Source organism: Piliocolobus tephrosceles, chromosome 13, assembly GCF_002776525.5.
Source record: "Piliocolobus tephrosceles isolate RC106 chromosome 13, ASM277652v3, whole genome shotgun sequence".
NCBI classification, from domain to species: Eukaryota; Metazoa; Chordata; class Mammalia; order Primates; family Cercopithecidae; genus Piliocolobus; species Piliocolobus tephrosceles.
Genome location: NC_045446.1, coordinates 17,187,981 through 17,215,893, shown reverse-complemented (window position 1 = coordinate 17,215,893; position 27,913 = coordinate 17,187,981). Strand labels below are relative to the sequence as shown.

General features: G+C 45.8%; 1 protein-coding gene across 23 annotated transcripts in view; it reads right to left on the bottom strand.

Moving 5' to 3' along the window:
- The window catches only part of CELF1 (CUGBP Elav-like family member 1), a 99,838-nt gene continuing 71,925 nt past the window's right edge, over positions 1-27,913 (bottom strand). For 5 of the 23 annotated variants that reach the window (XM_023215638.1, XM_023215626.3, XM_023215639.3 and 2 more), the window contains 10 exons: positions 26,107-26,241; positions 25,172-25,251; positions 24,423-24,584; positions 20,004-20,079; positions 18,418-18,546; positions 17,955-18,068; positions 16,426-16,611; positions 14,165-14,308; positions 13,271-13,437; positions 7,014-13,182 (listed from right to left, as the gene is read on the bottom strand). In XM_023215638.1, the coding sequence (XP_023071406.1) occupies positions 13,310-13,437; positions 14,165-14,308; positions 16,426-16,611; positions 17,955-18,068; positions 18,418-18,546; positions 20,004-20,079; positions 24,423-24,584; positions 25,172-25,251; positions 26,107-26,241 (1,154 nt within the window). In that variant the 3' untranslated portion in view covers positions 7,014-13,182; positions 13,271-13,309. Of the gene's footprint in view, positions 471-7,013; positions 13,438-14,164; positions 14,309-16,425; positions 16,612-17,954; positions 18,069-18,417; positions 18,547-20,003; positions 20,080-24,422; positions 24,585-25,171; positions 25,252-26,106; positions 26,242-27,913 lie in introns of those variants that run through there. The other 18 variants (XM_023215629.3, XM_031936725.1, XM_031936727.1 and 15 more) reach the window with 14 other exon arrangements.

The following is a 27,913-nucleotide window of genomic DNA, read 5'->3' as shown; positions in this document are numbered from 1 at the left end:
AGTCATTGCTGTCAGGTGTTTTGGGCTCCAGGCATATCCCATTCTAGGGAAGGGCAGGTTAGTGGCACTCTTAGGGCTGAAGGGCCACAGGTAGGTTCCCCTCCCCTGGGGCCTTCCCTGACTGCCAGGGGGAACCTCTAATAGCACAGGGCCCTGCTACTGAAACAGGTGCTGGCACCAACTTCAAGTGGCAGAGCCCCTGGTGAGCGGCCTCAGGAGTTGTATTAGAATTCCTGTAAAGTGGCTCTGAGGGACTTGGCTGTGATTAGTGTTAGATGGTGACAGAAATGTCTACTGAATACTTACCTGCCAGTGTGTGAGGAATGGTGAGGCCTCCAGTGAGAAATGAGGTATGGCTCCTGCCTTCATGAAGCTGTTCCAGAGGTGGAATTTAAACCAGGGCACCCCAGGGTCCACCTTAATGACCCCTCAAAGGGATATGTTCTACAGGATGACGGGGTCAGGTTGGCCTGCATGAAAAAGCAGCTGTACTACTTATTAGCCCCATGAACAGAGGAACTGCAGCGTCTGTGTGCCTTAGTCTATCTTCCTATGCTACCAGTTGCTGGGAGGACCAGTGCAGTGGCTGTGGCTGATTAATAAATGGCGGTTTTTTCTTAGAAGCAGAATAGGTCAGGCGTGATGGCTCATGCCTGTAATCCCAGAACTTTGGGAGGCTGAGGTGGGCGGATCACTCCAGGTCAGGAGTGAGACCAGCCTGGTCAACATGGTAAAACCCCGTCTCTACTAGAAATAGAAAAATTAGTCAGGTGTGATGCTAGGCGCCTGTAATCCCAGCTACTCGGGAGGCTGAGGCGGGAGAACTGCTTGAATCCAGAGGGCAGAGGCTGCAGTGAGCCAAGATCCTGCCACTGCACTCCAGCCTGGGCAACGAGACTCCATCTCAAAAACAAACAAATAAGCAAACAAACAAAAACAGCAAACTGTCTAGAACAGGTCCTGCCACTGCCTGTGATGATGGAAATGTTCTGTGTCGGCACTGTCCAATAGGAGAGCCACCAGTCACTTGAAATGTAGCTTGTGGAAACCAAGGTACTATATTTTTGTTATTTTAAGGAGGAGTTGCGCTTGTATTGCCCAGGCTGGAGTGCAATGGAGCGATCTCAGTCTACTGCAACCTTCACTCCCGGGTTCAAGCAGTTCTCCTGCCTCCGCCTCCCGAGTAGCTGGGATTACAGGCATGCGCCACCACACTTCGCTAGTTTTGCATCTTTATAGTAGAGACGGGATTTCTCCATGTTGGTAAGGCTGGTCTCCAACTCCCAACCTCAGATTATCTGCCCGCCTTGTTCTCCCCAAGTGCTGGGATTACAGGCGTGGAGAAGATGAGCCACTGGCTGGGCCCGTATCTAGTTATTTAAATGAAAAAAGCTACAGTGCCTAGTGGGTAACTGTATTGGACAATTGTGGGTCTAGAAGCCTTTCAGATTCAGGCTGAGGCAGATAAAACTGGCAACCAGAAAGAGGAGCTGGGAGAGCTGCAAGGGACGGGGGCTGCAGAAACAAGGCTGGATTGGGGGCAGACAAGCTCAGAAGGATGAGGGACGACAGGAGCAGGTGCCACAAGGCAGTGGGTGCCACCCCTAGTTTTCAAGTAGGAGGAAGAAAGGAGAAAATACCTCAGGATGTTGGCTAAGTGAAGGCCAGACACAAAAGGCCACATATCCTATGAGTGTGTTTTAATGAAATGTAATTAAAAAGTAAAGATACAGAGGTATATTTGTGGTTACTAGGAAATGGGAAAGGGAGTGAGGGAGAGGATGGGGAGTGACTGCTAAATGAGTACAGGGTTCTGAAAATGTTCTAAAATTAGGCTGTGTTCATGGTTGCACAACTCTAAAACCCAGTGAATGGTATGCTTTAAGTGGATGAGTTGTGTTGTGTGTGAATTATATCTCAATAAACCCGCTTATTATTATTTTTTTCTTGAGACAGGGTCTCGGTCTCACTTTGTTCCCTGGGCTGCAACAGTGGCACAATCTCCGCTCACTGCAACCTCCGTCTCCTGGGTTCAAGCAATTCTTGTGACTCAGCCTCCTGAGTAGCTGGGATTGCAGCCATGCGCCACCATGCCTGGCTAATTTTTTTATTTTTAGTAGAGAAGGGGTTTCGTTATATTGGCCAGGACTGGTCTTGAACTCCTGGCCTCAAGTGGTCCACTGGCCTCGGTCTTTCAAGGTGCTGTTATTACAGGCATGAGCCACCACGCCGTGTAATAAAGTTATTTAAATACAACCCAAATCTCAAGAGGCCTCAGATTAGTAGGACCCTTCCCCACGAATGGAAACACCTTGGGTAGGGCAGCCCAAGGCTGGGCATGGAAGGTGTCGGGGACCGCGGGAAAGCCCTTCCTGGTTGCAATTTCCCATCACAAGGCTGCCTTCAATGTTATTTTTTAGATGGGAGTCTCACTCTGTTGTCCAGACTGAAGTGCAGTGGAATCATCTTAGCTCACTGCAAGCTCCGCCCGCTGGGTTTGAGATTCTCCTGCCGCAGCCTCCCAAGTGGCTGGGATTACAGGTGCCCACCACTGTGCCTGGCTAAATTTTGTATTTTTGGTAGAGACAGGGTTTCACCATGGTAGCAATGCTGGTCTCGAACTCCTGACCTCAAGTGATCTGCCTGCCTTGCCCTCCCAAAGTTGGGATTACAGGCGTGAGCCACCGCGCCCGACCTGCCTTTGATTTTTAAAAAACAAAAGCTGCTCCCTATAGCTGGAGTCTTCACCCAGTACAAAGAAAGTCAATGCATGCAAGAGAAATTAAACACCAGATGGTGGGGGTTGGAAAGGACTACTGAGAGGGAAGGAAAACGCTTGAAGGCAGAAGGTGCAAGGCAAGGCCATCTCCAATCTCTCCTGAAGGGAAATATTATCAGACATTAGTCTGACATTTCCTGAGGTGCAGGAACAACCTGGTGTTTAATTTCCAGCCTGGTGGCTTTTTCTTATCAGAGACTGAGCTGCTCAGGTGAGCATAGTATGTGAGCATTAGGAAAGCTGTGTGCTGACCAATAAAGTCAGTGCAGAGGTGCCTCTGCCAGCCAGATGAATAGGAATGTGGCAAAAAGTAGGCGCTTAAGGATGAAGTGGTTTTCAAAGAATACAAAACATTGGTCGGGCAAGGTGGCTCATGTCTGTAATTCCAGCACTTTGGGAGGCCAAGGTGGGTGATCAACTTGAGGCTTGGAGTTTAAGACCAGCCTGGCTAACATGGTGAAACCCCATCTCTACTAAAAATACAAAAAATGAGTCGAATGTGGTGGCGCATGCCTGAGGCTGAGGCAAGGGAGTTGCTTGAGCCTGGGAGGTGGAGGCTGCAGTGAGCAGACTATGCCACTGCACTCCAGCCTGGGTGACAGAGCAAGACTCTGTCTCAAAACCAAATCCAAAACAAAACAAACTCCAACAAAACATTTAATTAATAAAGCTTTATTGGCTGGGCACGGTGGCTCACGCCTGTAAACCCAGCACTTTGGGAGGCCAAGTGGGGTGAATCACCTGAGGTCAGGCGTTCGAGACCAGCCTGATCAACATGGTGAAACCCCATCTCTACTAAAAATACAAAAATTAGCTGGGTGTGGTGGCACGTGCCTGTGGTCCCAGCTACTCGGGAGGCTGAGGCAGGAGAATCGCTTGAACCCAGGAGGCAGAGGTTGCAGTGAGCCAAAATTGCACCATTGCACTCCAGCGTGGGCAACAAGAGCAAAACTCCGTCTCAAAAAAAGATACAGCTTTATTATTATAAATATGCAAAAGCCTAAACTTTTTAAAAAGGCTGAAATAGTACTTGATATATTCCCTTTTTTGGGTCCATTTTAAAGAGAAGCAACAGCCTTTAAGCATGATTTCAATTAAAAGATGCTCAAGTTGTACTTCATAATCTGTTTTTAGATAAAAGGCCCAGGAAGAGAGTCTGAGGAGGAAGCCTCTGATTCTCTACCCTTGGCCCTCCACTACACCAGTTTCCCCAAGTGTGAAATGCAGAACTCACTGAGAAGGCACTCCATGTACATTTTTTTTTTTTTTTTTTTTTTGAGACAGAGTCTTGCTCTGTCGCCCAGGCTGGAGTGCAGTGGCCGGATCTCAGCTCACTGCAAACTCCGCCTCCTGGGTTCACGCCATTCTCCTGCCTCAGCCTCCCGAGTAGCTGGGACTACAGGCGCCCACCACCATGCCCGGCTAATTTTTTGTATATTTAGTAGAGACGGGGTTTCACCGTGTTAGCCAGGATGGTCTCGATCTCCTGACCTCGTGATCCGCCCGTCTCGGCCTCCCAAAGTGCTGGGATTATAGGCTTGAGCCACCACGCCCGGCCAATATATTTTATATTAGTAGTTATAAATATAGGTGTGTGTGTGTGTGTGTATTTTTGGAGACAGGGTCTCACTCTGCCACCTAGGCTGGAGTGCAGTGGCATGATCATAGCTCACTGCAGCCTGGACCTCCTGGGCTCAAGCAATCTTCCCACCTTTGCTTCTGGAGTAGCTGGGACCACAGGTGTGTGCCAGCATGCCTAATTTTATTTTTTGTTGAGATGGGGTCTCACTCTGTTGCCCAGGCTGGTCTCAATTGACCCTCCCGCTTTGGCCTCCCAAAGTGTTGGGATTACAGATGTAAGCCACTGAGCCCTGCTAATGTGTATTTTATAATGTAATGATTACAATATCAAACTTGTGATTTCACAAATATCTGTGGGTCAGAATGAAGCTGAAAAAAGTACACTTCAAGTTGATTTACAAAATTAGGTGGTAATGGGGCTGGGCATGGTGGCTCATGCCTGTAATCCCAGCACTTTGGGAGGCCAAGACAGGCAGATTGCTTGAGCCCGGAAGTTCAAGACCAGCCTGGGCAACATGGCAACAGCTGTCTCTACAAAAAATACAAAAATTAGCTAGGCATGATGGCATGTGCCTGTAAGTCCCAGCTATTCAGGAGGCTGAGGTGGGAGGATCACTTGAGCCTGGGGAGGCTGAGGCTGCTGTGAGCAATGATTGCGCCACTGTACGCCAGCCTCGTTGACAGAGTGAGACCCTGTCTCAAAAATAAAAAATCAGGTGGTGATTGCACAAGCATTGTGAATGTGTTTAATGGTAGTAAATTATAAAATTATAGGGAGTATATATTCAGGGCAACTTGAATGTATACTCCAAAGTAAAACAAAATTTTTAAAAATTATACTTAAAAGTGGTTAAAATGGCAAATTTGATTTTGTCACAATAAAAACAAACTGACACTGGGTAAACAATGGTTGAGCTGGTCTCAGATCCAGTGATGTGAGAGTATGGAGAGCAGTGCCATTTAGAAGTCGCCCCCTCCCCCACAGGTAGCAGCAGCCTGCAGGAGCCCACTGACCAACCAGTTACAAGTGAACCTCTCAAACACCAAAAGGCTGCTTTAAAGAGGGTGCAGCTGCAACGAGTCACTTTCCAGGGGAGCCACAAAAGCCATAGGTCCTCTAAGCTCCTCTCACTGGGGCCTGGAGGACAGAGAGCAATCATCTGTGATGAGACACAGGTTAACTAAAGCACATTTATTGGCTTTTGAATTCTTTCTATTCAGTAGTGGTTAGGAGAAAGGACTCAGGAGTTGGGGAACCTGGTTTGATTCCCAGTGCACACCACTTTCTAGCAGGCAACCCAATTTCTTTTAACCTGTTTGCTCATCTGTAAAATGAGGATGGGAACACTAACTACCTCCTAGGGATGCTGTGAAGCCTGGAACATATAGTGTGTATCACGTGTATCCTGCAGCGCCTGATTGTGGTAAACAACATTAGCTAGGATAATTATTTGCATATAAGTTCTGATTTTTAAACATTTTTAATGTTTAATTTTTAAACACTTTAATGAAAAATGAGGACGTGAACAAAGGAACACCCAAATGCAGAACTTGGTAGACAAAATCTTCTAAAAACCCCAAGCTGCCACTTGTTTTTGAGAACAAGTGGACAGCAAATGGGATCCCCAGTCTGGGAGACGCTTGGCTAAATCAAGTCTGAGGCTTCTTTATTGCCTAATTTCAGAGAGAACATTCTTTTTTTTTTTTTTTTTTTGAGACGGAGTCTCGCTCTGTCGCCCAGGCTGGAGTGCAGTGGCCCAATCTCAGCTCACTGCAAGCTCCGCCTCCCGGGTTTACGCCATTCTCCTGCCTCAGCCTCCCCAGTAGCTGGGACTACAGGCGCCCGCCACCTTGCCCGGCTAGTTTTTTGTATTTTTTAGTAGAGACGGGGTTTCACCGTGTTAGCCAGGATGGTCTCGATCTCCTGACCTCGTGATCCGCCTGTCTCGGCCTCCCAAAGTGCTGGGATTACAGGCTTGAGCCACCGCGCCCGGCCGAGAACATTCTTTATTGCAGGGAAAACATTCACAAACTTATTTGTGTTAAGAATCGTTATTTCATAGAACATATCATGGGCTAGTACTCAATGGAACCCCCACTAAGAAATGCTACCCAAGACCCACTCCACATAGAGGGACAGGCAGGGGAAGGCTGAGGCCTGGTCCACCTAGCACTACCGAGTAGTCCACAGAGGCATGCCCTTCAGAGGCCTTGTACTGAGGTCAGAGTGAAGGAAGTGTAAGTTTAACCACTTTGGGCCAGAGTTTTAAAGGTCTGGAGGGAGGAAGACTGCTGGGCTCTGCAGCACTAGGGAAGAGATGTGCACTGGCAGGTCTGGACCAGCTCTGTTGTGTGGCAGCCAAGGAGAACAGGAGATGCTCAAAAATTAGGTTTGGCAAAAAAGTTTTAAGGTGTTTCCATATAAGTAGAAATCCTGGAGAATACAAAAAGATGGGGAAGGCAGTTTTTTGGGGAGAAATTATGTTTTCCTTCAGGAGCTTTTGGTGGGTTCAGTTGTACACCTTCAGGTACATCAAAATGAAGCCTTACATTTTGAAGAGGAACCCACACCCCCTCTTCAGGAACATGGCAAGCCCACCCGCTCCAAGGACACACCGCCCTCCCCAACCATCAGTAACTCTGAAGACATTAGTTCTTCTCAAACAGTTTAATAGCAAATAAACAAAGGAAGGTACCACACTTGGCAGATACAAAATGACTTTTTGTCCGTGTGTCTGTGCAATTAAAACAGATTTAGGTTCCCCATTGGGACAAAAGGAAAAACACACAAAAAAAAGGAAGGAGATTCCTTTGAAACACATACTCCCTTGACCCAAACTTGTAACATTTTTTTTTTCTTTTTAAATTCACTACACAAACTCTGTGATTAGGTAAGAAAAGCGACGAGAGCTCTTCTTGCCTTTTTTTAAACCATTAAAGTAAAATCCATAATTTTCTACAGAGTACAACACAAGTTCACACAAAAAAGACATTTTCTTTTGCAAATCAAAACAGGAAAGAAAAGAAAAGCTCAAACAAGATAAAGGAAAAGCATTTCTACGGCTGAATCACGACTGAGTTGATTGAATCCCGTTGTTGCTGCAGAACAGACTGTGCGTTTGGTCATAGTGGCAATTTTTTTTTCTCTTCACATTGTGAAATCACTTTACATTGTTTTCTAGTAGAAAAGGCAAAAAACTGTACAAAACCCCTAGTGTTAAATACAACGTTTGTACCAATAAAAAACTCACACAGGTTTGTCTCCAAAATGTAAAGTTTCTTTTTTTTTTTTCTTTTTAAATTATTCACAAAAAGCAGCTGGAAATCAGAAAGGCAGCTGCCGCTCCAGGGTCTCAAATCCATTAAAACCACCACAGAACAATTAAAACAATCAGAGAGAGAAAAGGAAAAGGAAACAACGTCCAACATTTGGCATTTGGTTTTATCCACAGGTTTTCCCAGAGCTCCTCTTGGAATTGAAAGCAAAATATATTGGCAAACACGGCTTCTCAATACACAGGAAGGGGAGCCTCAGTGCCTCCTGCCAACAGAGGCGGCTCTGTGCAGTCAGACTGTGGGGCGCACAGCAGTCTCTCAGGCTGGGGTTTCTGGCCTCTTTCCATCCAATCACCCCTTCCAGGAAATTCAGCAGCCTACCAGACACTGGGCCTCTGCCTGGCTGCCCTTTCCCCCAGGCAGAGTGGCCTTGGGCATAATACCGGGCAACCCCAGAGCAGAAACCCTGCTGGGATCCCTTCCTTCATCAACGTTGGTGTGGAGGATGCTCAGTAGCGCTTCCACCTCCCCATCCCCAGCCCCTAGCTACATCTCTCCACCCTTCCCTGGACAGTCCTACTTCGCAGCTCACCCACCCACCACCAGCAGCCTAGGTCTGGGTGGGATCTATCATCAGCTCCTCCCCCTGCAACCTCTTCCCTCCACAGATCCACCCTGTGACCTCTCCTCTCCTCGCCTCTCCCCCTCCACTCACATTCTTACTCAAGTCTCCAAGACCCTGAGGCTGGATGGTGCCACAAGAGAAGAGGGTCAGTTTCCCTCAGGGAACCAAAAAAACTGGCTTGCTCAGCACCCAGGGACAGTAGCTGTTTGGCTCTTCACCCAATTTAAAAAACAAATCCCTGCCCTTTCCCCCACCCCACTAGCTAAGCAAGAGCAGAGCTGTGGTGAAGAGCCAGTGCGGGGTGGCTGGTGCCCAGGGCTGTAAACAGTGTGAAGACTGTAGTATTGTGCTTGTCACCTAGGAAAAGCGCCAGCAGGTGAACTGCCGCTTGGTGCGCAGATGGCCTCCTACTACGGGGTGGTTGGGAGCGCCCTCCTTCCTCCAGGTGCTCACTGCCCCTAATGCGCTAAGTAAGCCTCTTGCCCACCTGCTGCCACCTTCTAGGCTCTACCTCTGCTTCTTGTGTCTCCCCAGGCCCCCTTACCACCCTCTCTGAGCAGAGCAGCCAGCCTCCTGGACGCCCTGCTGAGACCTGGAGGCCACACGAAGTGACAGTCTAAGTGCACAGGCAAACGCTCTAAGGGCAATAGAGGAGAAAGTTGCCACTTCAAAATAAAACAATACAATCTTGAAAAAAATAATCAACCCTACAACAATTTAAAACAGCTTCTTTGAAACCCTTTTAAATCGATCAGTTTTTGCACAAACTATAGAAAACAGAGAGGTGAAGGTGATATATACGAAGGTGTGAAGAAACAGCAGGAAACATGCAAAACTTTTTTCTGGGCATAATCTTAGTAGGAAAGGAAAAAATTCAAAACAAAAACACAAAAACAATACAAAAACAAAAACAACAACAAAAAATCAAAGCATCACATTTTGCTGTGGAGACTTTAGGAACAAGCATGGGGCTGAGGGGAAGGGGCAGGCGGGATCCAGGACTCCCCACAGAGTTGCTCCAGGGAAGAACCACAAAAGAAAAAGAAAAAGGGCTGGCTGGGGCCCAAACTGCAGCCTGTGGTCAAAAAGGAAAGGGGGTTCAGGTGCTCTCTGCAGTTGAGAACTCAGAAGAAAAACAAAGAACAATACATGCAGTCTCCTCAAGCCCCACAGACTGTATCAGCAAAATGTGCTCAGGAGCCTCAAAGGTTTTAGTGACATCTTTTATTTCATTGTTTACTTCAAAGTTGTCTTTAAAACTAAGCACACAGAGAAACAAAGCCTAGAAACGGACTGGCTGTGTGTTCACAGAAATACAAACACCACGCGGTATGTGCTAGTAGGGCTGCTCTGAAGACAATTACAAAGAATTGGAATCACAAAATCAAGTGGTTATCTTATGAAGTTCTAGAAAAATAGATTTTTTTTATATTCAAATGCAAGTTTAAATATTTCCCCTTCAGCAGTCGTTCTAGCAAAACCAATTTGGCAGCACAAAAGGGAAAAAAAAAAAAAAGGAAAGAAAAAAAGAAAAAGAAAAAAAAAACGAAGAAAGAAACAAACATAATAAAAATACACGTCAGCATCAAAGGTCAACACAAGGTCAAAGGTGAGAGTTCAAGCATCAGAGAAGCTGAAGAGACAGGGATTTGGACGATGTACTTGACGCCACATCGACATGCTTTAGGCACAACGATGAACAAACGGCAGGAATCTAGAAAAAAAAACAAACCAGAAAGAGGGAGACCCACTGAGTTACACAGAGCAATACATCCAAACAAAGAGAGAGAGAACAGGACACTCACTGTGTGTACAGCCCTGAAATGAGGTGGGCGGGCAGGGATTGGGTAATGACAGGGAACTTTTGCACATGCTAACAATGGACACAGGGAAAAGTCAAAAAGGACATGGAGGACACCAAGAACACATCTAATTGCCAGAGACAGAAGGGAACCTAAGGCTTGGATTTTTCCATGAAGCGCCCAACTCCTAAGAGAAGAAGGTCTCCAGGGGAGCAGAGCCTCAGCCTCTCTCCCCACTCCCTGGTCACAACCCAAGGGGAAGCAGAAGATGCTGGCTGGGGTGGGGAAAATTTTTCAGGGAAGAGGACCAGAATTTCTGCTTTTATCTTACGGGGATGGCCCTTTGTTCCCAGAAATCCAAGCTCTTAGCTTCCACCCAGGCCCTGGCCACTCAAGTGGAACCCAGGAGACAGTGGTCTGGCTGCATTCAAGGCAAATCAATTTCATGATGTAACCCGAGTAAGAAACAAAACTACAACAAAAAACACTTTGTAAGTGAAACCTTCACACAACAGAAAAGGATTGCTTAAGACTTGACAGCGAGTCTCCACTCTGAGCTGAGCCCTTTCACACATGAGACTTGTAGGGGAGCAGCTTCTTCACAAAACCATCTTTGGCCTGGGGAAAGAACTGTGCTCAAGGGCAGTGCTACTGCTGTGCTAACTCACTCGGCAGGGGGAGGAGAGAACAGAGAAATGCATGGTCTCACCAGCTGGCTGCTGGAGCAGCCCGGGACCCTGCTGGGGCAAGAATTCCTTTTAAGAGAACCCATCAGCAGGTATGAAAGCCCTCAGGGTCTGGTATCAAAGGTGGGTGGATTGCACCTTGGCCTCTTATGTCATTAGGAAAGGGGTTTCATAAGGTCTCAGAGCCCAAGACAAATCCATGGACAAATAATGGTGAGATGGGGGAAGGCAGAGAGAAGAGGGGGATGTGGGAAGGGAGTGACGTTTTGGCTAAGGAGGAAGACAGAACAGAAGGCTAGGGAGCACAGCACCGGCAGCACCCTGTGGAGCACAGCTCTCTCCTCTGCCAATTCACAGCATTAACACCTTCCCCTTGGGCAGGTTAGCTGGGCTGCAAACGGGCCACAGAAAGTCAGTAGTTTCAATCATACACAGCACCCTGTGTGTATAACAATCACATTCTGGATTCTACAAAATCCTGGCCTTTTCCAGAGATATAATTTAGGTAATAAATATTCTCCACCCCGGAGCTGTATAAAACTTCTATAAAAATAGAAACGACATTCTTGGTTCCAGCCGGTTGGGATTCAGAACAGCGCCTCCCCAACCTAGCATTTTTTTCTTTTTTTTGTTTTCTTTTTTCTTTTTTCTTTTTATTTTTTGCATTTATTTAAAAAATCCCATCATGACCCTGGAAGCCTTTAGAACAGTTTTATCCTTTGAAACACAGGACACATTTCTCCCAGTGCGCAGAATTTCAAGTTTACGTGGTTCAGCTTAAGAAGTGTATGTTTCACGTTCCTTAGAGGACAACAGACCCAAGTTATCACTATGAGAAAGGAACAGCTGTCCCAGCTTCAATGGGATAATCCAACACCACCAGCTACCTGTACAACAGTAAGATGGTCAATCCCTGTCTGTTACCCACAGGGACAGCATGACAAGGAGAGAGCCCCCATCTGACTTAATAGCAAACCAACCCCTTTATTCTTATCTCTGCTGCTAGGGGTCAAGACTGGCATTTGTGAGGTTTCAGATTCCAGAGACCCAGGGATCCCGTCCCTGGCCGTGGCTATAGTCATATCTTAACAGGGCCACCTCTGCCCAGGTGTACATTCCCAACAGCATGTCCTTCCTGGTTCTCTACCTCCACAGCACTTCTTAGAGCAGAGGCAGAGCCCAGAAGCTGTGTGGGTCACAGGCAAGAGCAGAAGTAAGACCTGCAGGAGGCAGCAGGGAGCTAACTGTAGCACGAGGACAAAAATGAACACGGTAATACTGAGGTAAATGAACACTCAATTCATGTGGAGGCTGTAAACGTCCTAATGTCACCTCTGCCTCAAGAGCAGAAAATGTGACTGGAGTGGTTACAGGAGGGGCCTGCCAGACCCCTGTGGGAATACTACATCTGGGACACCTCAATCAAGGAGGCAAGGGAGGATTTCTGGCCACTGGCAAATGAAGCATACTGGCTTGCAGGGACCTTCTGATTCAAGTATACCAAGAAACAAGCTCCTCCTCTCCCAACTAGATGGCATTGATCACTCTGCCCACAAGTGGTACCCCCTTCAGCAAGAACTGCAAGCCCTTCTTGGATTTGCCTTCATAAGAAAACTGTGACTTGGGATGGAGGTGACGTTTCTTGCTGTGGTGAACTGCAAGGAAGGAAACCAGGCAAGGTATTCCATAGAGGCCTTCTTTAAAGAGACCTGTTGGAAATGGGCCATGGTCTAATTTGGTGTTGAAATAAACTAACCTCTTTGGCTGCTTCTCCCAAACTGCCACCAGCCAGGCAGGGCCAATCCAATACTGACTGCTGGCTGGGGGAGCTGGTAATGGGTGATGCCGCCCTGCTTTTTGCATATGTCAGGCTAACAGGTGCTCTATTTCCAGAGAATTGTTAACGCCCTTTTTTGAAAAGAGCGGCAGAAATTCCGGACAAGAATCTGAAAAATAGGTGTCAAAAACTATTTCCCAGAAGGCAGCTGTGCCGAAGTTTGAGTCTCCAGCTGCCAGGGCATTAGGTGTCACTCCACTCTCCCCCAAAGCTGCTCTGCTCCCCACAGCTCCCAGGTGTCAGTTCTCATTCTACCCACCCTCACACTAAGGGAGGTTCTGGGGGTCACTTTTTTGTTCCACTCAGTCCTCTCTTTTGGGGTGGTTTGGGGCAAATCCCGATCATTGTCTGTGTTAAATGTTTCCCTGTCCCCCTTCCCCAGGGTGGTTTGGTGTTGGTCCTTCTCAACACACACTGGTTACAAACACAGCAAACTTTAAATAAAGGAAAAAAAAAAAAAAAAAAAAAAAAACCAACTCAGGATATGGCACCTAAACTCCAAAGTAAAACACTGGAAACCAAAGCACAAACTTGTCCTCTGTACGAAGCGAAACTCCCACAGAAGGCAGTAGCCGAGTCTTCAGGGCAAGCTGTGCCTGCGAGAGTGGCAGGGATCAGGGTCCAGGGCTGTCAACACACAGCCTCAGGGCTTCGAATCATTAAGGGTGCTCCTCCCCCACTTACCAGAAGACCCTCTCACTCCAGTCTCAGAGGGGAGCACGCTCAGTAGGGCTTGCTGTCATTCTTCGAACGTTTGAGCTGCACTTTAAGCCGCTTCATACCAATCTGAAAGCCGTTCATGGACTGGATGGCAGCTTGGGCCGAGACAGGATTGTCGTAACTTACAAAACCTGTGTGTCCAAGCAGAAACCTAGGTGAGGGACATAATGAGGCAAGGAGATTCTCAGTCCTCCTTATGCAAGATACCTTACGTGCTTCATCTAAAATCCCAATTTTATTCAGCAGGGACAAGAAATCTGGACATTATATCATATGAAATAAATTAGGTTCTTAATAGTACCACTTAACATCTACATGGTAATTTAAAGGTTTTTTTCTTTTTCTTGAGACAGGGTCTTGCTCTGTCACCCAGGATGGAGTACAGTGGTATGACCATGGTTCACTGCAACCTCGGCCTCCTGGGCTCAGGTGATCCTCTCACCTCAGCTTTGAGTAGCTGGGAACACAGGTACACGCCACCATGTCTGGCTAATTTTTTGGAGCCATGAGGTCTCACTCTGTTGCTCAGGCTGGTCTCAAACTCCTAGGCTCAAGTGATCCTCCTGCCTTGGCCTCCCAAAGTACTGGGACTTATAGGCACAAACCTGGACTGTTTTCAGGTTTTTTTGCAAACCATTTTCCATATATTATTTTTCTCTCTGGAGCAACAGTGTGGGTAGAAATCCTTATCTCCACTACAGCAATGAGAAACGGGCTCAAAAAGAGGTCATATGACCTGCCCATGGCCAAGTTAAAACAACAGCCCAAACTCATATCCAGCTCTTTCTGCAGTGAGCTCCTTCTTTCTCAGTGGTAAAATACTAATCCCACCCTGACACCAGAGAGAAGCCAACATACCAAAACACTTGCTCAGGTTTGTCTGCTTGTCTATGAAAACCTTGGCAGACACGACATTCCCAAAGGGCATAAACATCTGTAACAGGTCCTGATCGCCAAACTCCTGGGGCAGGTGGTAGATGAACAGGTTGGCTCCCTCTGGACCTTCAAAATACCCAGGAATTGGAAAGGTATCAGTGTCAAACATGCTCGTCGCCAGTGGTCTTTCATTTCCACCTATGTTAAAACTGTCACAATCCCCAAAAGTAGAGATTCATCTGGGGAACTAAAGAGATTCTCTCAATACAAAGCAAGGAACCAAAGGACAAACATTAAAACAGATTCCTTCCCTCACATTCAGCCAAGCTCCATCTCACTAAGGATGTGAGAATTCTACCTGGAGGAGGAGAAGTGCTGGGATAATAAAGCAGGACAACTTGTGTGTGGAGCAGGAGAACAGAGACTGCAGGCTCAGAGAGGAACACAGAAGAGAAGGTGAAAAGGGGTTAAAAACAAAACAGGTTTCCAAATAATGCCTAGAAACCACAGGGACAGCAAACAGATTGGTAGTTGCCAGATGCAAGATGTAGAAGCAGGGAATGAGTACAAAGGGGCACAAGGGAATTTCTAGGGGTGATGGAAATGTTCTTAATCTGTGGTGATGGTTGCAGGACTGGGTCTGTTTGTCAATACTCATATAGCTCTATGCCAAAATCAGTGAGTTTCATCATATGAAAATTGGACAATAAAAATAAATTAGTTTTAAAAATGCACCCATGATTAACACTGAGCTTAAAAGCAGAACACACATTCTTCATCTGACTACTTATACTCAATGATTTTCTTTCTTTCTTTTCTTTTCTTTTCCGAGATGAAGTCTCGCTCTGTCGCCCAGGTTGGAGTGCAGTGGCATGATCTCGGCTCACTGCAACCTCCGCCTCCCGGGTTCAAGCGATTCTCCTGCCTCAGCCTCCCAAGTAGCTGGGATTATAGGCAGGCGCGACCACGCCCAGCTAATTTTTGTATTTTTAGTAGTAATGGGGTTTCATCATGTTGGTCAGGCTGGTCTGGAACTCCTGATCTCATGATCCGCCTGCCTTGGCCTCTCAAAGTGCTGGGATTACAGGCATGAGCCACTGCATCCAGCCTACTCAATGATTTTCTAACCAAAAAGTTTTATTACAATTGCAGTCCAGCCATTCTCCAGCCACCCTGGCCTCCTTGTTTTTGTCAAACATATCAGGGAACTTTGCTGCCTCAGGGCCTCTGTACTTGCTTTTCCTATGCCCCTGTTACTCTTCTTTCTCTAGATTCAGGCATGGCTTGCTTTCTACTTCCTTCAGTTCTCTGCTTAAATGTCAACTTAGACAGACATTCTCTGAGCATTCTGCATAAAATGCAGTACCTCTGACACTCCCTCTCTCTCTTCCCTGCTTATCATTCTCCAGAGGATCATCTGAAACACCTCATGCCCTCATTTATTTATTGTCTATCTCCACAAAAATATTGGTTCACGCTACGTTCTCCTACTACCACATCCCTAGGGGATATGTGATTCAGAGCAAGTGAGGGGAGATGAACCAGGACTTTTCTGCTGTGCTAAGAGGACACTCATCTTTTTCCTACATTAGTGCTTATACCAGCTCCTGGTTATAAAAACCCAGTCAAATCTGAGCGCAGAGGTGTCAACAGGACTTTCTATTCATGTAAGTCACCTTCAGGCCTCTTTCTAGCTAGACGATCTCTCCTAATTTTTTTTTTCTCCTAAATTGAATCCCATTTGTGTCAAATGACATACTTCCCACTCCATCAACTCATGGGCCAAACTATCCCATCACCCCTCGGTTTGTCTTCAATCAGGACAAACATCGATCAGAAAGTGAGGAAAAGGCCAAATGACATAGCTAACAGGGACACTGAGACAGAAGACATCCAGACAGAAGATCCTCTGATAGATTTGTAATGTGTAGAGAAGACCTCCTAACGGAAACAGATTCTTGTCAAACGTGTCAGACGCGATAAGGTCAGTGTCTGTTGCTTCGTCTAAAAACTGCAGCCCCATTCTAAGAGGGCACACAGAGGTTCTGATCTGAGACACATCCAGAAAACATTTCAAAAGCAGATCACATTTCACAGGGTTTCTCAGTCTACACTTGACACTATCAAAGAAAAACAATAGTCTGAAGACCTAACTGGTTCCCTCAGCCTTTGCTCTGCCTTTCAGTTCTGGTATAGAAGGAGAAATACCCCCATACCTGACCCTGATCTCCCTTTGCACTCACCTTCCTTCTGGCTTCCAGCAGCACCAATACTCTGCTGTGTCAGAAGATTCTGGTTGTACAGAGTGGGGAGTGCAGCAGCAGCATATTGCTGGATACCCGAGTAGGCCTGAGTGAGGGCCTCCATGGTGCTCCCGGTGCCATTGGAAAGGCCACTGCTGCCCAGGCCACCATTTAAAGCAGCCATTCCTTGGTTGGAGGAAGAGAAGTATTAATGTACTAGAAAGACTAAACTGATGCCAAAGACAAGTCTACTCAGGGACATCTAGAAGAGGGAAAACTCCAAAGTTCTTCCCTTTATCTTCCTCTTAGTTTCTCCCTGAGAAGAAACTATCTGACTGGCTAGATTTCAGGACATTCACCAGGCCTTGCTAATGGGGACACTAAGAAATGCCATACGTGGGTGTGGTGCTCCCCATTACCTTCATCCAATCTGTGGAATGACAGGTCCATATTCTATCTGGCTGTTCTGCCACTTTCTCAAAATGAGCTAGAATGCCATAAAAGAAGAGTCCCAGGACTGCAAACTCAAAGGGGGTACATGTGATTTCTGACAAGATGTGGATGAACCCTACCATTAAAAGAGCAACTAACAGGTACTGAGTACATTCTATGTGTCAGCCACTGTACTATGCAATGTGCTCAGCAGCACTTTATGTTCCAATTATTATTATTATTATGATTTTTTTTTTTTTGGAGACAGAGTCTCACTTTGTGTTGGAGTTCAGTGGTACAATCATAGCTCACTGAAGCCTCAAGCTCCCAGGCTCAAGCAATCCTCCTGGCCTCAGTGTCCCAAGTAGCTGGGACTACAGGGATGCACCACTACACCCACATAATTTTTGTAGAGATGGAGTTCTCACTATGTTGCTCAGGCTGGTCGGGAACTCGTGACCTAGGGTGATTCTCCCGCTCTGGCCTCCCAAACTGCTGGGTCTATAGGTATGAGCCACTGCACCTGGCCTCATTTAATTTTTAACAACCCTTCAAAGTAATCTATTATTTCCACTTCAAAAATGAGAAAATGTCCTTAGAAAGGTGGTCCAAAGTTATAGCTAGCTAAGGGACAGGGGTGGGATTTAACTCAGGTCTGAATTAAAAAATCCCCCCCCGCCCCGCTTTTTTTTTTTTTTTTGAGACAGAGTCTCCCTCTGTCACCCAGGCTGGAGTGCAGTGGCGCAATCTTGGCTCACTGCAATCTCCGCCTCCCAGGTTCACGCCATTCTCCTGCCTCAGCCTCCCGCTGGGATTACAGGCGCCTGCCACCATGCCCGGCTAATTTTTTTGTATCTTTAGTGGAGATGGGGTTTCACCGCATTAGCCAGAATGGTCTCGATCTCCTGACCTCGTGATCCGCCCACCTTGGCCTCCCAAAGTTGAAGGATCAGAGGCGTGAGCCACCACGCCTGGCCCCTATGATTATTTTGAATTTCACTGGGCCACTGCAATCATTCCAGTGGTGCCCCTACCAGGGTTAAGATGTGCTACCTGCACAAAGAATGGTCTGATGACAGCCATGGGCTGCCCCTTACCTGCCAAAGAGCCAACATTGAGGCCAGCCGTTGCTCCAGCTAATGTCTGCAAGGCTCCAAGTGAGGCTATGGGGTTGACAGAATTACTGCTGCTAGAGCTAGGTGAGGACCCTGCTATTAGAAATCCAGGAGTTAAAATTCAACCCATCACTCGCATTCTCTTCTCAACAAGAGCCAAATACAAGAAAGAGTGTCACTATCCAAGTATGCTATTTGCAAAGAGGTTTTCAGTTACTAATTCTAATAACTGTCCTTGCAGGACAGAGACAAATAATGGCCACAGCACATTAAAAATCAGGAAGATTTCTCTTAAGTTCAGAAGATGACATTTGAAAATTTGTTGCTCATAATCTGACCTCTCTGGAAACAGGTGTTAACTATTTTCCCTTCCTAGACTCTGCCTTTAAACACAAAGGATCTGTCCAAGGCACATAACAGCACAGTGGGTCATCCTCACGCTTACCTGAACTAGTGAGCACGCTGAGGGGACTGCTGGATGTAGTGAGAGCATTGGTACCACTTGGTGTGTTCTGAGCTGCACTAGCTGCAGCAGCTAGTGCAGCCAAATTCTGTAACTGCATTGCATTCAACCCTGCAACATCCAAAGCAAGAGATTAGCCAGCAGATAAGGGTGCTTCATATCCATTCCAGCAATGACAAGCACACACTGGCAGAGGGCTGGTCCCTGACAAAGAAGAACTGTTCTAGATAAGCCTTACAAACAACATTACAGGGCTCCAAAAACTATTCAGATATCACTCATTAAGAAACTTGAAATCATTTCCTCAGAGAAGAGATGGCTAATCCAATAGCACACCACACCAAATGTACATTAATAAAGGTGTGGGCAATTAGGAAACCAAGAAAAACTGCCTACCATGGGGCCAGGAGCACAGGAGAACAATGCCAAAACCTACAGCACAGAATGGGACTGCATCCAGGCCCCGCACTCACACTTGACAGGGGATTCGCTCTCTGTAACAGAGGGGAACACGCAGAAAACATGGCAGATGCAAAAGGCCCAGGAAGAAACAAGGGAGAACACAGGAGAGCAGCAATGACACAAAGAATAAAGACACCACCACTTGAATAGCAGATTCATCACCAGAAAGAGGAGAGAGGAAAAATCACTGAGTGAAAGACTTCCAAGTAGAGCCCAGGCAACACAGTTGAAAGGGGAGGAAGAAATCTAAACTGTGCTGTCGATGCTGCAAACCATTTACTAGACAATGGAAAGATGGATGGGGTGAGAGGTGGGGGGAGTGGAAAAAGTAAATGAGAATTAAAATACAATATAGATTAAAATCTAGCAACTTTCCAAAAACATAGCCAACTATAATTTCCTAAGACAAAGTGAATGACTATCAAAAATTTTCAAACAACAAAATGCAGTTCACTGAAAACTACACCTTTCTCAAATGCACATTTGGCCTAGCCTAAATCCAATGCAGAGGGTGTAGGCACAGGCAGCTTTGAAGTTGCCCCATGCCCTACCCCCCACCGACTCCTGATGGCCCCTGGCTCAGGTTTGTTGTGGTACTCCATTTAAGTTTTCTGTGTATGTTAATAGCAATAACAAAATAGGAATTCATCTAAGAAACAAGTAAAGTATAAGATACACAAGTAAACTAACTGCCTGGGTTCTAGAAGCTTCAAGGTAGGCCATTTGCATGGAAGCCATCTTTGGCTTTTCTGCAGTCACTGGAAAAGTCACTTTAAAATGGAAATAAAGAGTTCTTGCAGTTCTTTCCCCGTATCAGAATGGACTCAGTCTATAGGAGCTAAACATTCCTTTTCCATATTCTTCTCCAACAGTGACCTAAAAGGTTAGGAGGCACCAGATAACGTGAGAGCAATGTGGCATCAACTAGCAATAGAGCCACTGTATAGAGACAAGGCAACTGAGTCCTGGGACGTTCATCTTAGGTCAGGTTTACATAATAAGCAAAAAAATGTTTTCACAGAAACGATGCCAAACTCCCAAGACTGCTGTTAGCTGGGTCTGCTGGCCTGGGTGCTGCTGCTCCTCTGCAGCAGTGAAACACTTACCTCCCATTGGGTGGAGGCTGCTCAGGGTGTTGAGGTTCCCAGAGGAGGCAGTCTGCTGAAGGAGCTGCAAATAAAGCTAGACATTACACCAAAAAACAGAACAAGAGTGAGAGTGAGGGCTGGTTCTGCATCTGGGATAACTCTACAGCACAGCAAAGCGAGAGTGCAGAGGCCCCCAGAGAGAAGAAAGTCAAAGACAAGAACCCAAGCCAACACAACAGAAACATGAGGCTTATGACAGCACAGGACAAAAAAAAAAAAAAAAAAAAAAAACACAGTTAAAGCACTGGCCTAAATAGTATGTTCACTGAGTACTGAGCAAAGCTCAAGTCCCTGGGCAGCAGAATTGAGCACCGCAGAGGACAGAAGTACTAAACTTGGGGACAATAAGCTAAACTTGAGCAACTATGCAGTCAACTGTGATTTTTGTCTACGAATGAATGAATGCCATTTCCAGTTACCCTCTCCAAGTTCTCCTTAGTTAGGTCCACACATCTCACTCTGCAGATTGTTTCCATCTGGATACCCAATTTTTACTTCACACAACTATTTTAAATATCAAATCTAAACATTTCCTAGTATTTCTTGGAGTTACCCTTTATTGGTCACAATGGACCACATGACTAATAATCACTACAGCTACACATCTATCCAACCTTATTTACTTCTTCCCCTCCAAATTGGTTTTCACTGTTGCAGATGATCAAATGACGAATGGATTAGTCTATATCAGGTTGAGTACGTTCTCCTTCAATGATTGCCCCATGACAAAGTAAGAGGGCCTGTCCCTGAGTTTATGGCATTAGTTTACTTTGTATATTGGCAAATCTAACCAGCTTGCTGAAGACTTTTGCTCCAACTAAACCCAAATAATATTGCTTATGGAAAACTAGTTTTCTTGTAGAGGATCCTTTTTATTCAACCTGTTTCCCATTCCTATAAACATCTGACCTGGTTTCTCTGTCACCGCGAATCCTTCCAGGCTAGAGATCATGGATGAGTTTTAGGAGGTCTACAAACCTCCAGGAACAGAATGGGGGGAAAAATCCACCTTCACACCCTTTTTCCCCACCACTTCTCAAAGGATAAAAAGATTAAAACCAACTCCTCCAGGACAGTAGAGCCTCACTAATTCAAGTCCACATAGTCTAGAAAGAACTTCATTAATGATAATGTACTATTACACAGTCGACTAGCACCCACGTTTACTTTTTTTTTTTTTTTTTGAGACGGAGTCTCACTCTGTCGCCCAGGCTGGAGTGCAGTGGCCAGACCTCAGCTCACTGCAAGCTCTGCCTCCCGGGTTCACGTCATTCTCCTGCCTCAGCCTCCCGAGTAGCTGGGACTACAGGTGCCTGCCACCTTGCCCGGCTAGTTTTTTGTATTTTTTAGTAAAGACGGGGTTTCACCGTGTTAGCCAGGATGGTCTCGATCTCCTGCCCTTGTGATCCACCCGTCTCGGCCTCCCAGAGTGCTGGGATTACAGGCTTGAGCCACCGCGCCCGGCCTACTTTTCTTTTCTTTTTTTTTTTAAAGACAGTCTCACTCTGTCACCAGGCTGGAACGCAATGGCGCGATCTCAGCTCACTGCAACCTCCACCTTCCAGGTTCAAGCGATTCTCCTGCCTCCACCTCCAGAGTAGCTGGGACCACAGGTATGCACCAGCTAATTTTTGTATTTTTAGTAGAGACGGGGTTTCACCATGTTGGTCAGGCTGTTCTCAAATTCCTAACCTCAGGTGATTCACCTGCCTCGACCTCCCAAAATGCTGGGATTACAGGCATGAGCCACTGCACCCAGGCTTTTTCTTCTCAAACACCTTGGGCAATGTGTTCAGTCCTAACTGGTAGACTGTGAGTACTGTACTTGGTCCCTGCATTTCCCTCCAAATGAGATTAGCTCTTAGGGCGGGAATCATGTCTAACCAAAACAAAGAGAACACAGCTCTCAATATACGCCATCATGTACTTGCTGGTAATGGCAATGACAACAAAAAGGTTAACCTTCCCTAAAAGGGGGCTCCAAAAGTCTCTAAGAAAAGCAAATGCATAGCATGTAGACCATTTTTAAAGCATCATCATTTCTGCAGATGACTAAAATCTCTCTGAATTTTCTGAACATATAAGCAATTTTTCAGCACTAAGAAACAATTTATTTTGTTGAAATATAACCGGACGCAGTGGTTCACGCCTGTAATCTCAGCACTCTGGGAGGGCGAGGTAAGCAAATCACTTGAGGTCAGGAGTTTGAGATCAGCCTGGCTCACAGAGCAAAACCCTGTCTCTACTAAAACTACAAAAATTAGCCAGGCATGGTGGCCCATGACTGTAATCCCAGCTACTTGGGGGTTGGAGGTTGCAGTGAGCAGAGATTGCAACCACTGTTCTCCAACCTGGGCAACAGAGCGAGGCTTCAAAAAAAAAAGAAGGAAAAAAAAAAAGAAATATAAACACTCTTTATATTTTTTTTAAAAAAAACTTCATCCTGCTAGGATGAAATGGGTTTTTTTGTTTTTTCTTTTTTTCTTTTTTTTGAGATGGAGTCTTGTTCTATTGCCCAGGCTGGAGTGCAATGGTGCAATCTTGGCTCACTGCAACCTCTGCCTCCTGGGTTCAAGCCATTCTCCTGCCTCAGCTTCCTGAGTAGCTGGGATTACAGGCACCTGCCACCACGCCTATGCAATTTTTTTGTATTTTTAGTGTAGACAGGGTTTCACCATTCTGGCCAGGCTGGTCTCAAATTCCCAAACTCAGGCGATCCGCCCGCCTCGGCCTCCTAAAGTGTTGAGATTACAGGTGTGAGTCACAGCGCCCAGCCTAAACTGGGATTTCTTATAAGATACCAGAAATATGAAAACCACTAGAACTAAAACAAAATTCAGTACTGGGAGACCTTAATCAGTGCCTTTTGTCTGTTTCCATACAGAATAATACTTGAAAAGATGAGGAATAAATGAGTATACTAGCTATTTCTATGGGAATATTTTCGTATTATCCATACAAATCTAGTGGTTTCATCATTAATAGCCTAAGATGACCTTTTTCCTCTTTGACTCACAGATGGGTGGTTTTAAGTGTCTTGTGCTGGCTCCAATTCTTTTCTGTTAATAATCCCCTGTAACATATATATTGCAGACCTAGTAAATCTAAATCACAAATTGGGGTCAGACCTTCTTTTGGACTAGACAACCTTCTTTTGGCTCACCACAACAGAGAGATCAAATTAAAGTCTATTTACAATGTAGTAAACTTGAATATACACCTGTAATGCTCATTTAAAAATGTTCATGTTAATCTCTTGATTTCACCCAGGCACAGTGGCTCACACCTGTAATCCCAGCACTTTGGGAGGCCAAGGCGGGTGGATCACCTGAGGTCGTGAGTTTGAGACCAGCCTGGCCAACACAGTAAAAGCCCATCTCTACTAAAAATACAAAAATTAGCTGGGTGTGATGGTGTGCGTCTGTAGTCCCAGCTACTTGGGAGGCTAAGGCAGGAGAATCACTTGAACCCCAGAGGTGGAGGTTGCAGTGAGCCAAGATTGTGCCACCGTACTCCACCCTGGGCAACAGAGTGAGTGAGACTCCGTCACAAAAAATAAATCAATAAATAAAGAAAAACAAAAAAAAAACAAAAAACAACTCTTGATCTCTCAAGTCCGCTGAAACATTTATCATACTCTTTAGGAAAGACTCAATAAGGATTTTAATGATGCCCTCTACATCTGAGAAAGACACTGGTGGCTAAGATTCCCTCAGGAATTTCTTTCTTGGAAGCAACGACACAAGATGTTTCTTTTTCTTTTTTTTTTTGAGACGGAGTCTCGCTCTGTCGCCCAGGTTGGAGTGCAGTGGCCGGATCTCAGCTCACTGCAAGCTGTGCCTCCGGGTTCACACCATTCTCCTGCCTCAGCCTCCCGAGTAGCTGGGACTACAGGCGCCCGCCACCTTGCCCAGCTAGTTTTTTGTATTTTTTAGTAGAGACGGGGTTTCACCGTGTTAGCCAGGATGGTCTTGATCTCCTGACCTCGTGATCCGCCCGTCTCGGCCTCCCAAAGTGCTGGGATTACAGGCTTAAGCCACCGCACCCAGCCAAGATGTTTCTAAATCTTTAAAATGGGAAACCAGGAATCCACTTCAGTTGCAGCAAAAGCCTCAAGATAGAACCAGAGATGCATGTCCAGAGACACTCTATATATATATATATATATATATAGAGAGAGAGAGAGAGAGAGAGAGAGAGAGAGAGAGACAGACAGACACTAACAGGACTAAAAGAAATAGTACTACCTGAATTTTTACATACAATTTCTATATGCCAAAAGTTGTAAATGCCACTGTGTTTGTTAGCTAGGGACAGCAGAAGAAGAAACAGCTGGGAGCTTGCACAGTCTGCAGAAAGCAAACCACAAAGACTCACTGCTAAATACTGGGGTCCAAGAGTATTTAGACCAGCAAGGTTTCCCCACACAGATGCTGCGCTGATTTGCTGCATCTGCTGCTGGAGCTGCTGGGCCATTCTCTTCTGTTCTTTGTCCTTCTGTGTATCAGCAAATTTTACCACCATGGGTGACGAGCAACCCTGTGAAAAGACCAAAACCAAAGGGTCAAATTCCTCCACCTGGGAAAAGAAAAAAAATCTTCCTTTTGGATGGCATGCAGGTTACATTCTAATTTCATTCATTGCCAAATGATTCTCCTCATGCTAGACACAAGAGACTGTAATCCCAACACTTTGGGAGGCTGAGGTGGGCGGATCACTTGAGCCCAGGAATTTTAGACCAGCCTGAGCAACATGGCAAAACTGTCTCTATTAAAAAAATACAAAAATTAACCAGGCGTGCTGGTGTGTACCTGTAGTCCGAGCTACTTGGGTGGCAGAGGTGGGGGGGAATCGCTTGAGCCTGGGTGGCTGGGGCTGCAGTAAGCCATGATCTTCCCACTGCACTCCAGCCCAGGTAACAAAGTAGGACCCCATCTCAAAAAAAGGGGTGGGGAGAGCATTTCCAGTATGTTAATTTTAAAGAAATCAGTGGTTTTTAACTTTAAGATGTTGGCTGTTTAACTTTCTGGGCAATCAGATGCTGCACATGCGGCTGGACTTTAATAGCCAACTGTCCCAGCATTCCCAAGCTGAGAAATTTTCCCCATCACCTATCTGCTCCCTACCTCCATGGTCTGTGCTTGGTGCATTGCCTTGATAGCCGTCTGTGCCATGGCTCTTGTTGTAAAAGTCACAAATGCACAACCTGGTAAGAGAAGAGTCAGTAACTCATGCAGTCATTTATTTCTCTGACAGACATTAATTGAGCACCTACTATGTGCTGACTATCATGCTAGCAATACAGACATAGTCCCTGTTTTCAGGGGATCATGTGCTGGTATGCTGCAATAGGGTCATATGTGCTATAATGAAAAAACAGAGAACCACTGACAGAAAAAAAAATGCTTGACAGGAAAAAGGAGGAATCATATCCTCTAGTTCCTTTTGAAAATAAAAGAAAATGGGAGAAGAAAATATTTCCATTTTGGCATCAAGAATCTTGCAAAGCACCAAAAGAGAAAATTTTAAAAACATGACAATGAAATATAGAATGTAGATTCCTTAGAGGGGCTGGGAGACAAAAAGAATGAACTGATAGGAGGAGTCAAGACAGGACATAGATACACAGCAGGAAGCAGCAGGCCCAACCTCTTTATCTTGACCGAACCATGTTGGCTAGGGAATCACTGTGGCTAGTTTCCACTGGTCCAATTAAAAAAATTCCAAGTCCAGTGCAGTGGCTCACACCTATAATCCCGGCACTATGGGAGGCCAAGATGACAGGATCCTTTGAGTCCAGGAGTTCAAGACCGGCCTGGGCAACACAGGGAAACCTTATCTCTCTAAAAAATTTAAAAATTAGCTGGGTGTCGTGATACATGCCTGTGGTCCCAGCTACTCAGGAGGCTGATTCTGGGAGGTTCAGGCTGCAATGAGTTGTGAAGGCACCACTGCACTCCAGCCTGGGTGAGACAGACCAAGACCCTGTCTCCAAAAAAACCCCAAACCAAACCAAAACAAAAAAACCAAAAGATTATTTAAAAGCTAAAACTGTATCTACCTCGGCTCAGGCCATCAGGTCCCCGCAATATCCGGCATTCTTCAATCTGTCCAAATGAAGAGAACATGACTCGGATGTCATTTTCAGTGCACTTCTTGGAAATCATACCAATAAACAGCTTCCTGTCTTCCACTGCTAAGAGAGTAAAACACAAAAGACTGGAATATTACTACGAAAAGAGGCAATGTGGCACAGACTCGGGAGCCAGACCGCCTGGGTTTGAATCCTGGCTCTGTGCCTTCATACCATATTTTACAGATTCCAAGACACACATTTGTTTTTCATATTTTTCACATTTCTTTTCTTTCTTTTTTTGAGACAGAGTTTTGCTCTTGTTGCCCAGGGTGGACTGCAATGGCGTGATCTCGGCTCACCGCAACCTCTGCCTCCCGGGCAAGCGATTCTCCTGCCTCAGCCTCCTGAGTAGCTGGAATTACAGGCATGCACCATCATGTCTGGCTAATTTTGTATTTTTAGTAGAGACAGGGTTTCTCCATATTGGTCAGGCTGGTCTTGAACTCTTGATCTCAGGTGATCCACCCGCCTCAGCCTCCCAAAGTGCTGGGATTACAGGTGTGAGCCACCATGCCCGGCTTCATATCTCTTCTTATAACCAACATTATGTTAAAATTATAATTAGAAGCATTTAGATGAAATACGGTAGCTTTGTAATCTTGTGAAAGTTACTTAACCATTCTGTGCCTGTTTCCTCATCTAACTAATAGGAATAATCAGGTTTACTTCAAAGGGTAGCAGTTGCTATTAAATGCAAAGTACTTGGCATCTTCCCTAGTCCTTTGTAATTGTATGCTCTTTTTGAGACAGGAGTCTCGCTGTCACCCAGGTTGAAGTGCAGTGGCATGATCATGGCTCACTGCAGACTTGACCTGCTGGGTTTAAGCAATCTTCCCACCTCAGCTTCCTGAATAGCTGGGACCACAGGTATGTACCACCACACCCAGCCAATTTTTTGCAGAGAGATCTCACTCTTATTACCAAGGTTGGTCTCAAACTCCTGGGCTCAAGCAATCCTCCGGCCTCAGCCTATTAAAGTGCTGTGATTACAGGTGTGCGCCACTGTGCCCAGGCAGCATTATTTGCTCTTACTGGCAACACTACTAAAGAAAGAAAAGGTTTTCACACTTACTTGATATGACAAGTGGAAGAGAACACACCTTTCAGTGAGTGTAACTGTCTACTTTTCTGACTTTTTTTTCGAGACAGAGTCTTGCTCTGTCGCCCAGGTTGGAGCACAGTGGCATAATCTCAGCGTACTGCAACTACCGCCTCCTAGGTTCAAGCGATTCTCCTGTCTCAGCCTCCTGAGTAGCTGGGATTACAGGCATGGGCCACCACACTCAGCTAATTTTCACATTTTTAGTAGAGACGGGGTTTCACCATGTTGGCCAGGTGATCCGCCCTCCTTGGCCTCCCAAACTGCTGGGATTACAAGCATGAGCTACCTCACCCAGACTTGACTATTTTCTTGAGAATTAAGTTCTCTCCTTCCTAATTTGTTCATTTTGCCCCCTCATTCCTGTCCAAAAGAAATTATACTGACCAAGTATATTCCAGTTCATTCTACAATGTTCTTACAATATTTCTCTGTCAACTCTGTTATTCTATTTATCAGACTTTAAAGAAAAAACGGACACAACTTAGACAACGGATTACTTAAAGCACAATTCAATTCAGATATCCTAAGAAAAGCAAATAAACTAGGCAGAAACTTTTTTTTTATTATTTTCTGAGACAGAGTCTCACTCTGTTGCCCAGGCGAGAGTACACTGGCATGATCTCGGCTCAC